The 14,450-nt window shown below is 38.8% G+C and overlaps 1 protein-coding gene across 28 annotated transcripts in view; it reads left to right on the forward strand.

Annotated features, from left to right (window-relative positions):
- LDB3 (LIM domain binding 3) overlaps positions 1–14,450 on the forward strand; it is a 129,463-nt gene that overhangs the window by 55,325 nt on the left and 59,688 nt on the right. For 18 of the 28 annotated variants that reach the window (XM_074591043.1, XM_074591042.1, XM_074591022.1 and 15 more), the window contains one exon: positions 11,916–11,938. In XM_074591043.1, coding sequence (XP_074447144.1) covers positions 11,916–11,938 — 23 coding nt within the window. Of the gene's footprint in view, positions 1–7,037; positions 7,445–11,915; positions 11,939–14,450 lie in introns of all 28 variants that reach the window. The other 10 variants (XM_074591017.1, XM_074591016.1, XM_074591015.1 and 7 more) reach the window with 1 other exon arrangement.

Consider the following 14,450-nt stretch of genomic DNA (forward strand, 5'->3'; position numbering starts at 1 on the left):
GATGGCTTGGTTTCTGTTGTCAAAGCTCGTCATCTTCCATAAAATAAATGTTCCTATTAGAATAAAGAGCATTCATTGACTGTACCTGGCAACTCATCATCTGTATCTTTGGAGACACTGAGGAGCAAGGATACCTTGAAGATGGTATATATCCTTAGGCTCCAGCACTGGGTAGGACACTTCTAATGCTGATGCATTTAATTAGACAAATGGAGAGGAGGTAAAATCTCCATTGCTGCAACTTTACCCCTTCTGTGAGTGCCAGTTTCATCCCTAGCATGAGTATAAATAAGAAACACTGAAGATCAAAATACATGGGGAATTAGGTCATATTCTACTGTTTTTGGCAGTTCTGACTTCCATAGATCAATTTTAGGTAATTTTTATAAAAAACATGCTTTCCAAATTCAGAGCTCAGAAGGTAACATCATCCCTGTAACCGCTGCAAATATGTTCGAACTAACAGAAGACAATGCATTTGGAGAGAATAATTTGATTCCATTTTATTTTGTCAAATTTGAAATCAACTTGTCTGGCCGTTTATTAATTGAAACAGAAATAATGTTATTTTGCTCCGCATCTTGTAAGCTTTTTGGCAAGGGAAGATGAAATTAAGAATTTCTCTTGCTCAGAGTTGTCTCTGCTTATATCGTGATTTTATAGAAGTTATCTTGGAGAAAGTTCTTGAAGAATCACCAAACAGTACTGTAAAATTCCTAGAACAAAAACGATGGATCACTCTTCTTGTTAGGCTGGTGTTCAACTACACCAGCAAAGTAATAGGGACAGGAAGGAGGAGAGAGTACTTATTTTCCCTCAAGAACTACACAGAATGCTGTTAGATTTCAAGGCAGCAAGTAGACTTCAGAGTTATGTCTCTTCAGGGTTAATTCACCAACACAAGTCTTATAACTATCTTTTGGGACCCTCAGTAGCACCTGTGCAGGTATGACAAATTTGCCTACTTCCACCACATAAAAGCTTTTATTTTCATGACTGTATTAGGTAATTTCTTCCCTGCAAGCGTCAATTTTAAAATTGCTGCCATAGGTATTCCAAGCTGTTTACCACACAAAACATTTTTCTCCCTTAAATATATACCCTATAGAAAGCTAACTCCACTCACTGTTGTTTTTTTTAAAAAGTCCTAAAAGTGCCTTTAGTGTGAAAACTATAAGGTCCCTTTACATTTCCTATATTAACCCTACAGAGAGAGATGAGGATCAAAGGACTCAACCCTTTTTCAGAGCATGTTGTCTCACACTTAAGCATTCTGTGCGTCGGTGCTTAGGAAACGTTTATAGGAGCTGTTGGAGGCAGCCTATTCTGAATGGGCTACAGGCAATACTTGCAGCTGGAAAAGAGATTTACTGGAGCCTTTCTGGAGGAAAAGGGTGGCAACTAGGAGAAGGTATGGTAGGAAATAAGGTATCTAGCAAGGTATTCAGCAAGGTCTTCTTAGGTGTAGGGTCTTTGGCCCAGGGGGAAGGAGGTAGCAGTAGAGTGCTGGAGTGGGAGGCCCTTTGCAGGTCAAGAGGACTGACATTTGTGTCACTAGTATACATTAGTAGACAACAGTAATTTTTAACTGAAGAAGACCAGGCTGGATGGAACTTTGAGCAACCTGGTCTGGTGGAAGGTGTCCCTGCCCATGGCATGGGTCTTGGAACTAGATCTTTAATGTCTCTTCCAACTCTAACCATTCTATGATTCTATGAAAAATTCTTTCTGAGGGTGGTTTGGAAGGGAATGAAGGCATTGAACCATTGGAGGAGCCTTAAAATCCAGAACAAAAAGTCTTTACTGATACAAACAGTGGTATGGGGATGTTGCAATAAGGTATGTTACAGTAAATATACTTTAAAAATCGAGGTTTCTTTGCTTGTCCCTTTATTATTTCTAGTAACAGGATCACTGTAGAAATGAAGAATTCCATGACACATAGGCAGAAGCTGTCACCTCCACATCACTGCTTGACAGTGTTTAGACTCTGATGGTTCACATGAAATGAATTCAATTGCATTTCAATAAACAGCAAAAAAACTACATTACAAGACAGTCACGACAGTCTTGTCCTCAAACATCAAGAGAAGTTTTTCTCACCTTCCTCTGAGTCAAGGTTAAGGCATGGCAATGTTAGCTAAAAAATCTGCATGTGCAAGTTCAGTGTCTAGTTTAAACCATAAATTCTCTTGTACATTATTGCTGATCTGATTGCAGCTTCCACTAATTTTCAAGCATGTATTTCTTCTTTGACTGCTATGGTCATGGGGTTTTTTTGTGTTTTAGAAAAATAGGCATACATTCTTTTACAAAGATTTAAGGAAGGTGTAAAAATGCCAGAGTTCTTCACCATGATAGAAATTTTTCTACATTCCACAAGTACCACACCTTCTCTGCTTACTTTCTTGAGCTGATCAATGCTATGGATGATACAGGTTCTGCAACCATAAGTATAGCACCAACTCAGCTGTAGGGCTGTTATTGGAAATAAAAGTTTCAGTGATTTACAGTTTCACTGTTTCCTTATCTGACATTAATCTCAAACTTGAAACAATTTTCATTTAGTTTAGTCGAATCTTTTTGATTTAGTCAAGTCATTTGGACAGGTGTGGCCTAGCTGGTAGAAAGGGCATAACTAATGCTGAAAGTATTCAAATGACAAGAAGAGCAAGCCTGAGTCCAAGGATTGAAACTAAGCCGTCAGCAGTCGGTGGGTTCCTGAAGCTTTTCACGGAGTCACAACAGAAGTGAAGATTCAGCTCAGTGCAGTTCAAAACGTTCAAGCTGAAGCTTTAAGACTAAGCATACCTTTAACATTTGTCCCTTTGCATAAAGGTATTAAGACAGCCTCTTTAATTTTAGTAATATGACTATGCGTTGTCCTGTTTATGAAACAGTACTGAACACTTATTTCAGAGTCCCACTGAAGAAATCATAATGCTTATGATTTGTTTCCTGTCAAATTTGGGAAATATGTGGCTGAGAGAAAATAGACAAAGAGACGATTGACTTTGTAAGTAAAGCATAGGATAGAAGAGCTGGCTGAGCAAAAAGCTGTTTGTTGGGTATCTTTGAGCAGAGTCATTTAATGCCATGGTGCCTCCATTTCCTTCTTTCTATAAAAAGTTTAAAGCAACAGCTGCTTCTTGGGCATGTTGGGAGGTCAAATTCATTAGTATAGTGTTGAAATTTTTCTCTCAGAAGCGCAGAAGGTGCATAAAGACGATTTGCTTCTCACTTCTCTGATACGTAAGGAGTAGCATTTGCCTTTCATAGAAATTGAATATTTATAAAGAAAAGAATAATAATATTTCAGAATGGAAATTGAACTGATTCGTAGCTTCCTTTTATTCCCCAATGTTTGAGACTCCTCTGCATGTATCGGCTTTAAGATCATTCACTGACGGTACACTGGGAAATTAAAAAGCAGTTTTCCCCTCGTAGTTGCAGGATTGTTGCAGGATCTCATCTTCCTGGCGGGAAGCAGTCCATTGCTCGGTGTCAGAGCCTCCTCTTCTGGTCGGCTGAAGGGTAGCATCAGACTTGCGTAGTTTGAAACATTTTCTTGCTTTTCCAGCCACGGAGACTGTGAGGCAGAATGGGATGAGAGAGATGGGAAACAGGGGAGCTTTTGTTACTGTTGGCTGCGTTTCATGTGATGTAATGCTAAGGGCCGTGCTGCTGCTCAGTATCAGAAATCTGACCTTCACATTCAGAAATGGTTTCAGAAATGCTGCATTGATCTGGTATTCCCACTGAACCAGAGGAAAAAAAAAATCTAAAATATCCTACTGGGAATGAACTGAATGAGGGTTTCTTTGTCAATCACAAAAGGAAAGAGCTAAATAAACTGATTATTGGGCAGTAATTCTTTAGAAGTTACACAGCTGCTTTCTTAGACACCTCCTGTTTCATCCCTTTCCCCACAAACATAGGGAAAACACCTACCTTAAAACTACCACGAATATTAACTTAAAATGGAGAATTCTAACCTGGCACTGCTGGGGTCCTGGGAATCCTAGTGCTGAGTTACCAGCATGCTGGTATCCCAGCTAGAAATTGTTTGCAGATTGAAACCAAAACTCCATTCATGTCATAAAGGTGAGCAAAATCATCAACCATGGTTTTTGATGGTGGTCCTGTAATTTTCCCTTTTTCTACTCTTAGCGTCCAGTAACACCAAAACTATGAAAATGCATTAGGATTAAGGCAATATCTGGCATTTCTCTCATTAGCAGTTGAAACTGACACTTTATAATCAGATCTCCTTGCATGTCCTTTTATTATGGGGTTTAGAAAGGAAACTCACAGTTAACTTAGATATAAAGCCACAGAGTTTTCAGGACAACAAACAAATACAACTCTGGCATATTTTTTTTCTTTTCTATTGCCTCTGTATTTTTTTTTTTAATATTTGTTTTGTCCCTCTCTGCTAGCATGTAAAATGCATTTGCACCAGTGGTGATAATTTAGGAACGTGGCCTTGTGCGTTTGTGCCCCTCTTACATTTTTAGAGAGAATCCCTGTTTTCTGTTTATTTAATGGTACTTGGAAGCTTGCTGTCGGCCACTTAAAGGTTGGTTCTTTGCTATTTTCTATGTCAGGGTATGTGACGTAGACAGGGTATTATGACTGAAGTATATAATTCAAATGTATTTATTTAAAAAGGTAGAGCCTGAAAAACGCTTTTAGGATTATTCCTACAGCCCCAGGCAGCTATTAATGCCAGTTAAAATCACTTCCTGTTTACTACTAAGAAAAATGTCCTCAGTTCATTTTATCTGCCTTACATTTTTGATTCAAAATGTATTAAATGTATTTTATGTTATGATTAATTATATCCTTAAATCTTTAGGGGTTTTTTTTGCAATTAATTTTAATTAGTCAAGCTATAATATCTCAATTTTTCAAATGTAATCTCTCTAAACTTAAATATACAATGTAGAAAAATCCAAGAGCAGAGTATAAAATATTTATCTTTCTAGTGAACCTTAGTACCCAGATCAGTAAATGCCATCAACGATAACCAATACTAGCAAAAGTAGAAAATCAGAGGTCAAATTATTCTCAGGCTTATGTTTCATGCAAGGCTACGGGAAAGATGCGTGTAAGATGTTAAAGATGGCAACTGAAGCAGTGCCAGCCCAAATGAGGCACAGTGTCACTGTGGGCCACCACCTTCTCTTGTACGGGCTTTCATTGAGGGCAGCCTGTGGGATCCATCCCTTCTTCAGGATAATGTCCCCTGCCTGTCCCTGTCCCCCAGAGCTGGACCGCAGCATGCTGCCAGCGTTACTGGTGGGCTCTTAACTGTGAGCATCACGGCATCCAGGTACCAGTTATGGCTGCAGCGTATCTAGGTCCAGAGGGAGAGGCTGAAGTGATCCTTCTCCTGTAGCAAAAGACATGTACCCTAAGTTAGGCTGGAGCCAGGAGCTTCTGAGATAAGCTACAAATTGATATTATGGCTCTAGAGAAATCACTAAATTGCCAAACATTCAAATAGTTTGTTGGGTACCTTGGCTATAGATATTTTTTTTTTTTTTTAAATTCAAAGCACATAATTACAGACAAACAGAAGTGAAGAATGAAACAGCTTTTGAAACTATATAATTCGTTATTTTAAAACATGTGCTGATGAATTCCAGCACTCAGGATTTGAGGTTCAAAAGGCAAACATTAAAGAGATGTTAAAAATAATCAGTATTAGAATCTTGCTATTCATGTTCCAATCACTGAGCCTTTAGAAGTTAAAGAATAAGAAAACTGAGAGTAAAGGTATAAAATGCCCTCCTGAAAGTGAAATTTCTATTCCTCTCTGATAAAATTGTCCAGACTGCAGGTAGGCAGCCTTCCAAAAAGTATAGAGCTGTAGGCGCTCCACGCTGCCAGTAGCTGGAAGGGAAAGAGGCAATTTAACCCCAAGGGCACTCTGTGCTTCCCACAAAGTGCTGAGTGCACTCCAGTCCCAGGGATTTAGCTGGTGTTGCACCAGAATGAGCGTGAAACAGTGATAGGGTGCTTTAGGCAACATGAGCACACAAGTTTTACATGAAACTTCCTCAGAACTCGTGTGACAACTAATTTCCTGCATTGTGGTGCTGAAAAATCAGTAATTTTCTTTTTTGATATTACCTTTTATTTTGGTTTCACAGAGCCGCATTAATAGCAAATCATTTTTGAAACTGAAGCATAGTTCTGTATTTTTCCAGGATGAGGTTTTGGTAGAATGTTTGTAATTTGAGCACCAGCACAGACTTCTCTGGGTATAGCTATTGTAGGAGAGATTGCTGTGATTTGGACTAAGACAATACATCCTGCTGTCCTAGTTACGAACGTTATCTGTGACGTGACTGTAAGATCATACACTCATCATCTACATACTCATGTGCACATTTCTTCCAGTGGAGATTATGCAGGAAAGGATGAGAATAGAAGCATCCTCTCTGTTGAGCAGTAGCTGTTCTCAACTCCTCTTGGTCTATCTGCTAACCATTCTGCATGGCCTAATTAGCATGAACCAGAGCCTGTGGAAGCAATGCCATGTGTGGGCTTCAATAACCTCAAGTGTACTCATGGGAAATAGAATGGTGTGGTTTAGAATCATTATGTTTTTATAATAATGGCATTGACTTTTGTGTTCGTATATGCTCTCAAATGATTCTGACCTCAAGACACTTCTTAAAGATTTCTTAATTATCCTAGAAGTTAATGGACAGTGTTGTCTTTGTAAAATTATTGCTATGAGGTTAACTAGTAGCAAATGCTCTTTTAATGTTAAGCTTTATTTGTTGATTTCAACTAAAACTCAGTAAAAAAATGCTTGAGTATGTTTTGCTTCCCTTATTTTGAAATAATGCATTTCTTTGTTGAAAATCTTCCTTGAAAGGTTGGATGCTTTGGCCCCAATCTACTTATTGCAAGTTTTTCAATATGTTCAGAAAGCAGAAATTGCAGATATGTTATTTTTGCATGTGTTCTATGATTGCTCTTTTCTTTTTTTCTTTTCTTGGCCTGCATGTTTGCTACTACAGGAACCTGCTTGGGAAATCAATGGCAACAGAACAACCTTCAGTCCTCTAACTAACACGGCGACTGGGCCTATGAGTAGTATTTTAGAAACCAATGGAACGTTTTCAGGCTACCTCAACAAGCAAGAGATCAGCTTTTCAAATAGCTCTTCCTACTTAAAGACTACCACAGTTAGAACTTCCATGTCCTCTCAGTCTGTGACTCCCGACATTTCACCTGCAAAGAGTAACCTAGGTTCCAAAGTAAGCCCCGTCTTGACTGATGGCAATAGCCCTTTACAGCAGCTGAGCCCTGCAAGGCAGTATAACAACCCCATTGGCCTTTACTCAGCAGAGACTCTCAGGGAAATGGCTGAGATGCATAAATTAAGTCTCAACCGAAGGGCTTCACAAGGCGGACTTCCTAGAGGGTAGGTAACATATTTAATATGTCAATAAGTAATGAATTTGCTGAAAAATGAATGTAGTAGTACCTACCCTATTGTGCATTTGTCTGGTAATCATGATTAAGGTCTGGAACAACCATGAAACTTTCCAGTACCCCCCAACACACATACACAGTACCAGTACAGAAAAACTCTTGGTCTTTGGTATCTGAATTGCAATATGGATTGTCAATAGTCATCAGAGCATGAGGAGGAACACGATAACTGAAGTAACTGTGATCATCTCAGGGTTGCGGCACTTAGCAGTTTAAACTAACGCATGTAGTCTCATAGAACCAAGTATCGCTGTCGGCCATTATAGAAGCTGCTATAAAGCAGATCTCATCTTTGGCACTTTCCTAAAGAGAAATTGCTTTGCCCAGCACATCTGACGTGCCAGTCTACTGGAGTGTCCTGCTATAATTCCTGCCTTAACGTATTGGGTTTCCTATGCAAAGTGAGTCAAAATTGCAGTATTTTGAATCCTCTGGTTTCGACATTGTTTCTCACATCCATCAGCTTTGCTCTTAACTTGTATGTAACAAGGAATGATCTCTAGATACTACCCAGGTAGTCTGATCCCATGCTGTCACAGTTTTCAGTGTTACTGGATTGCAGATCAACTGTTTTATTAGTAGGTTTGTGAAGTGAGGAGCTTAGGCTACAATACATGAGAAAAGGCAATGACAAACATGTTTTCCTAATTTTTCTGCCTTCATGTATTCATTTGCAAACAAATCTCTAATTTGGTTTTTTTTGTGTGTTTATTTAAAATGGAGATAAAATTCTTATTATGAATATGGGAAAAAGTGTACTTATGACACTAGGGACTTGGCTATATGAGGAAAAACAGAAAGTTCAGACAATCCACTCGAGATCTGATAGCAAATGATATTTTTAAGTCCTTTATATCCCATTGCAGCAGCTCTTTGCAAGAGTTAAACCAAGGGGTTTTAAGTTGTAGCAAAGTAAGGATATTTTATCCTTATAAAAGAGCATAGATACATATTCTAGATGATTCAAGCAGTTTAGGTGATTCATTGTAACTCTCTTGAGCACTCGGCAATAACAATCCTAATTAACTTATCTCCAAAAATCCTATCCTCTCTCCTCATAGTGGGTAATTAAGAAAGGCAATTAGCGTTTAAAAGAAAATAATTTCCGTTAGTAAGCAAGATCAGCAAAATAAACGTCAGAATGATTCTCTCTTAATTTACAGTCTTCTTGAGGAAAACTAATCCTTGTCTTATTTGAATACACAGAGTTTCCTGGGAGTATATCTCACTACCTTGCTCCCAGTAGCTTCACAACCCTCCTTAACATCTGCACGGGTAAGGGTGAAGGGGCTGTATTTTGGATGGCTCGGCACTCCGACTCTTTCTTTGGTATCAAAATTACAACACAGCTGCATCCATCTCTCACCGAAGGCAGTGTGAACCGTTCGATCGATTCCAGAGGGCATCGTGCTGAGACGATGTAATGTGACGGTGATCGTTGGGGTGTGAAAAAGGTGTACCTGCAGAAAACACCTCACTGTCTTCTCTCTCCTGCTTTTCCATGTTTCCTGTCTCCTTTATGTGTACGCATGTTAGTGCACACTTGTGGCACTGCACTGAATTACAAAGCAAGGTTCTACCTTAGAACAACCACCTGAGATGACTTTATTTAGTTTGAACAGAATTTTAGGGAATTGCTGTCTATCCACCTGTAATATCTGTAGCACTGAGGAACAAACAAGAAAACTTATGAGGTCATCTAAATGTTCTGTTAAAAAAAAATCAGCTTTTATCGTGCAGCCCAGGAACAACTTGAATAGGTGAAAGATCCCAGAGCTAAGTGCTCTGCCAAATCATCTCTGGACTTTGTTGTGGACATCCTGTACAACGTGAGATACTGCGTAAAGATTGTGAAACTATGGTGCTCCAAAACTGTGAATTTATTATGCTTTCATGAACATGCATTTAGCAGTTTGGCAAAAGCTGTAAGAAAATTCAGGTTTGGGGGGTTGATCTTAAGGTATATTTCATATTTCAATTTGGTGTCCTTTTCACCAAATGATTTAAACTTAATTGTGTGAATTACTGTTAGAGGTTTAGCTAAACCCTTTGGAAAATCCTATCAGAAAGCTAAAATTTATTTTGAGATTATTTTCTTGATCTGGGAAGAATAACAAAGCATCTGTTTCGCTGATAGACTTTTATGTTAAAGCTTTATCACCCTGGCCCAGGGTGAAAAATAGACGTGGCGTCTTCAGAGTGTGGAACTTCATGTGCTGAAAGCTCTGGAAAGGGAAGTATTAATAAATACGAAGAGTGAGTCATAGCTTGTAACATGTGGTTCTTTTTCATTCCAGCGTAAGTTATTTTTCACATTGTAGGTCAAGGGCAGTAAATACCTGCCCCACAAGTACGTGCCAGGTGGCTTGGGTTACTGGCTTCTTACTCTGTGACCTCTGTGAGCAGCAAGTTGGGTGTTTCATCCGTGTCCGTATTTAGAATTAAGCTAAAATAATGTGTGGCTCTGAACTGGAGAGAATTTTCTCATCACATACTAAACAGAAGAAGTAAAGACTTACTCTTTTTGAAGGAAGCTGTAGTAGCCTCTTCACACCTACAAAGTCTTTAGTGAGACATGTGGCTGTTGACCTGTTCTTGCTGTGTGCACATAATGATTTTTATCTTTGAACATATTTTTATATGCAAACAAGTGGTTCCTCTAATTAGGGGATTTTAGGGACAGTAGTTCTGCCTTTAAAATATTATTTTATGTGTAAAGCAGAGGCCTGGATTAGAAGATTAAAGCACGCATCAGAGTCCACTTCAGAAAATGATACTATTACACCATGTTTCATTGTAAATGAGTGCCCAGCTGTCCTGCACATACCTAAAATGGATATAGGATCACTGATGTGCTTACAGGCTACAGCTTGTTCCTAATATATCTCTACTGGTTCCTGTAACAGACTGATATATTTGGCTTAATGTAGGGTTTATGAAGTTAGAATAATATTCTCAAATGCGAGAGCCTGAAGAACGGTAACTGCAGAAGGTGTTCTGTGATTGCTTTTCCATGGAAATGCAGATGGGCAAAGCCTTTACTGCAGCTTTGGCTCATCAGTGTTTTTGATCATGAAAAAGGCAGCTGGATGAGCAAATGCAAAAGGGCCGTATGTAAAAAGATGCAGTAATATCAAAGGTTCCGCGAGGCAAAAGCAGGAGACAAATCCACTTTGAATGTCACTCTAACAGTATGACGTTGCTGCCCAGTATTTTGTAGACACGTAACAGCAGCAAGTAGAAATATTACAGCAAGTTGGACGGTTCAGCGCCCAGTTCTGTCAACAGCATTCTGTGCAGCTAAATAAGAACTGTTTATTAACTGATCCTGGCCTCTCTTCCTTTTTATTTTGCGCAAAATATGATGAATTCCTCTTGTCCCAAGAACATAAGATCAAAATATGGGTATTCTAAGCTTTGAAAAAACTAAGTTAAAATAAATGTCATAGCCCATTAATGTTATTCATGCAACCAACCAGAAAGAGTTATTAGCAAATAATATAATATTACAGTCTGAGCACACTATCTGTTCATCGCTCCCAGCTTTGGCCCGCATGAGGCCTATGTTGAGTTTTATATTGTGTTTCTTTGGAATTACTGTGTGAGCCGCCATCACTTCTTATTTATGCAGCGAAGCAGGATGTAGCACGAACATATGTTTTTTCATATTGTGTACATACTAGATGGAATAAAATATCCTGGTACAGATGTCCAAAAAACCACATAATGCACAGACCTGCTTCATTTCACATGGAATAAATTAGGAACGACTATTCTGAAATTAACTGGCTTACACCACTGTTGGCGTAATGTAGGTACAGTCAGATTTAGGCCAACGGTTTGTTAAATACAAAGGCATTTTCCTTAGTTTTAAATCTAAACCATCTACCAATATATTCTTTGGATATTCTCCAGCATGTAAAAGACCAAAAAAATCAATCTTGCAATACCAACTCTGAGGGCAGCCTGAGGAGAACAGACTTCATCCCTGAATATTTACTATCTGAGAGAAGAATATGATCTCTACCACTCATTTGCTATTTTCAGATGAGAATATGCTCTGCAAATGCTTCTTTCTTCCCTCCGCTCCCTCCCCCCATACACTTTGATAATAGTACTTTTAGGGATGCACAGCAATAAAATCATATTCAAGGGTCAGCCAAAATGCCATGGTACCCTACTAGGTCCTAGTGGATCAACTATAATCCCTACGTTTTTTCCTTTCTTAATCATGTTGGGGTTTTCAGGCATACATTTACTTTTTGTTCTTATTTGTAGATGGTCTGACCAAAGCTTTAGTAAGCTTCTGTAAATACCTTTTGCCCTTTGCACTCTAAAAACTCTTGACTTTTTCTTTTTGGTTGGTTTTGATGTTGTTTGTTCTCTTTCTCTTCTTTTAGGTCATAACCAACACCGCTGCCAAGTTAGTATCACTTCTATATAATGACAAGTATTTGTGCTACGCTGTATGTGTGAAGATCTGTTTTCTGGGGTAGCATGATCCCTTGTGCTTCTGCTGTGTCTGCTTGCAAGTGGAAGTATTTTTTTTTTAAATCTTACTGGTATGGCAAGCATCGTGCACTGCCACTGGTGCCCAGTGGTGCTGCTCCCACCACGTGTTCGGCATTTCTTGCTGATGTTCTAATGCTGCAAATGGAGTTAGCACCTGAGCTTGCTCAGTTCCTGCAAATGCTTTCAGATTTTTTTGTCTCTACAGTCCGGGTTTAATTCCTCCTAACTCTTTACATAGTCTTCATGTCTTCAGGATTTGGAGAACCTTATCTGAGCCTTTTTTGGTGTATTAGTGATGTATTTTTAGCCTCAACATTAAATTAATTTCCAAAGTCCCGCTCCACTAAAATTCAAATTTAGGTTGGTATGAGATACTGATATAGAAAAGATCTAAAAAGTAATTTTTCTTAGTAAACATATTGCCCAACCAAGAAGCAACTATTGATTTGAAAATGTGGTTGGTCTGCTTTATTTAGGAAAGTTCACAGAGTCCTCAGCTCTGATCTTGAGTTTCCTAAGGGCAGAGGATTTGTCTTTAAATTCCCGCTTTCTGTCTCTGACCTGAGTGTTGTCCTGTGATTGCTGGAAACTGCGTTAAATTCACCAAAAAAAAAAATAATTATATTAGTTAAATGTCAAATTTAAACTGACAAGGTTAGAAGTAGTAGGATACGTAAAGTTGAAATAATATTTACTGCATATCATTTACACTGATCTGGCATTCTCTGTTGATTTTAATGAGGTATGGGTGTGATATCATGCAAATGATGTAACTCCTTTGGAGTGACAAAACTCTGGCCAATTTACATTGATAATTATTCTGTTACAGTTGTCTTAGAAACCAGAAGTCACGTTATAGGGGTGTTTTTAATCTTACTTGCTTTGGGATTTATTTTTCCTGATCCTTTCACAGCTTGGTAGAAAAATCCCATTCGTTTTGCAGAGGTGCTTCAGCTGTCTGTAGGGTCTTACCTCTGCCACTTTGTCCTAGGGCACAGCACCCCTTACAAGCACTAATATCTTCAGTTTTCTTCCAGAGTTATGAAGAAAACTCTGCAGTTGAAAATCTGTACTCTTATTTTTATGGGAATCCTGTTAACTTCAGTGAAAGTTTTGCCTTAGGTGTGTGTAATGTGACTAAAATCTCTTGAAAAACATCACTGGAACTGTTTAAATACCACAAGTGAAAGCCTAAATCACTGCTGCTGCTACTGTTAGGCAAGTTTCCGCTGTTCTAGGATTACTAGCTTTTATTTTTGTAATTGATTTGGAAACCAATTGCTTTGAACTTTATTCTTTAAAAGGAGCGTATTTAACCTCTGTCTTTTCATTCACACAGTCTTCTCAGATCTTGGGTTTAGAATCTCTTCAATAATTCTAACAGTGTGGGGAAAAGAGAACACTAAATTCAAGATCTGGAGGACCTGTGTGTTCATAATTATCGTGTGATCGTTTAGGGTATCACAAAGAAAAGAGATACCATTGTTAAAGTAAGGCATGTGCATGCTGAAAAGTCAAGAGCCTAACAACCTGCACCTCTGTACATCACCCTTCAACAGCTGATGTCAGTATAATAATGATATTGTCATAGTTGATGAACGGAGAGCTATTTTAAATGTGAAAATGTCTTTGTAAAAAGATTGTTTTCACTTTTTGAACGCATAATGCAGCTTCCCGGTTTGCTCCCTTAAAATGTTGATGTGTGTAACTAAAGGCATGGCTGTAATACAGCATGTGTTTATTTGCGTCTGCGTTCCTTGTGCATGTGGCTGTCAATGCTCTATCAAGTATTTTGACTGATGTGTGACCGTATCTCTCTTACTGTCCATCCTCAGTCAGGGCATCCCACCAAACAAAAGGCTGAAAGCACAGTGGAGTCCCCTGGCTGGGTTCAGAGGTAGCACGTCACCTCTGGTAGTCTCTGGGAGATTAAGTCAGATGGCTGCCAGCTTTACTTGATTTTCCTTTTTCCTTCACACTGGATTAAGGGTTTGGTTTTAACACTCAGCCTCTGGGGCTCACCCAGGGCAGACAGGCACACTATTGTTCCCTTGCCAACCAGAGAGGTTGTTGTTAGTCACATGAAAAAATTCAGCGAAAGACTTAATATTAGCTGATAAACTTATGGTGTAATGGTTTTAACCTGAAAAGGAAAATTGTTCCAATCAAATGGGATTACATTTTTCAGAATTTCTTTTTTGGGGGAGATATACCCATTTCCAGCTTTTGGGCTCTGTTCAAAATGAAACCTTTGTGAAATACCCATTATTTCCCAAAGGAGAGAATTCTCAGTTTTGCCCAGTTTGGTGAGCACATGGAATCTATACTGCTGACATCCTCCTCCTGCTGGCAGGGCAGGAACAGCAGACTGGAGATTCATCTGATCTGCCATAGGTTAGAGAAGAGCAGATACTTCAGTGCCT

The sequence above is a fragment of the Larus michahellis genome, chromosome 6 (assembly GCF_964199755.1).
Source record: "Larus michahellis chromosome 6, bLarMic1.1, whole genome shotgun sequence".
Taxonomy (NCBI): Eukaryota; Metazoa; Chordata; class Aves; order Charadriiformes; family Laridae; genus Larus; species Larus michahellis.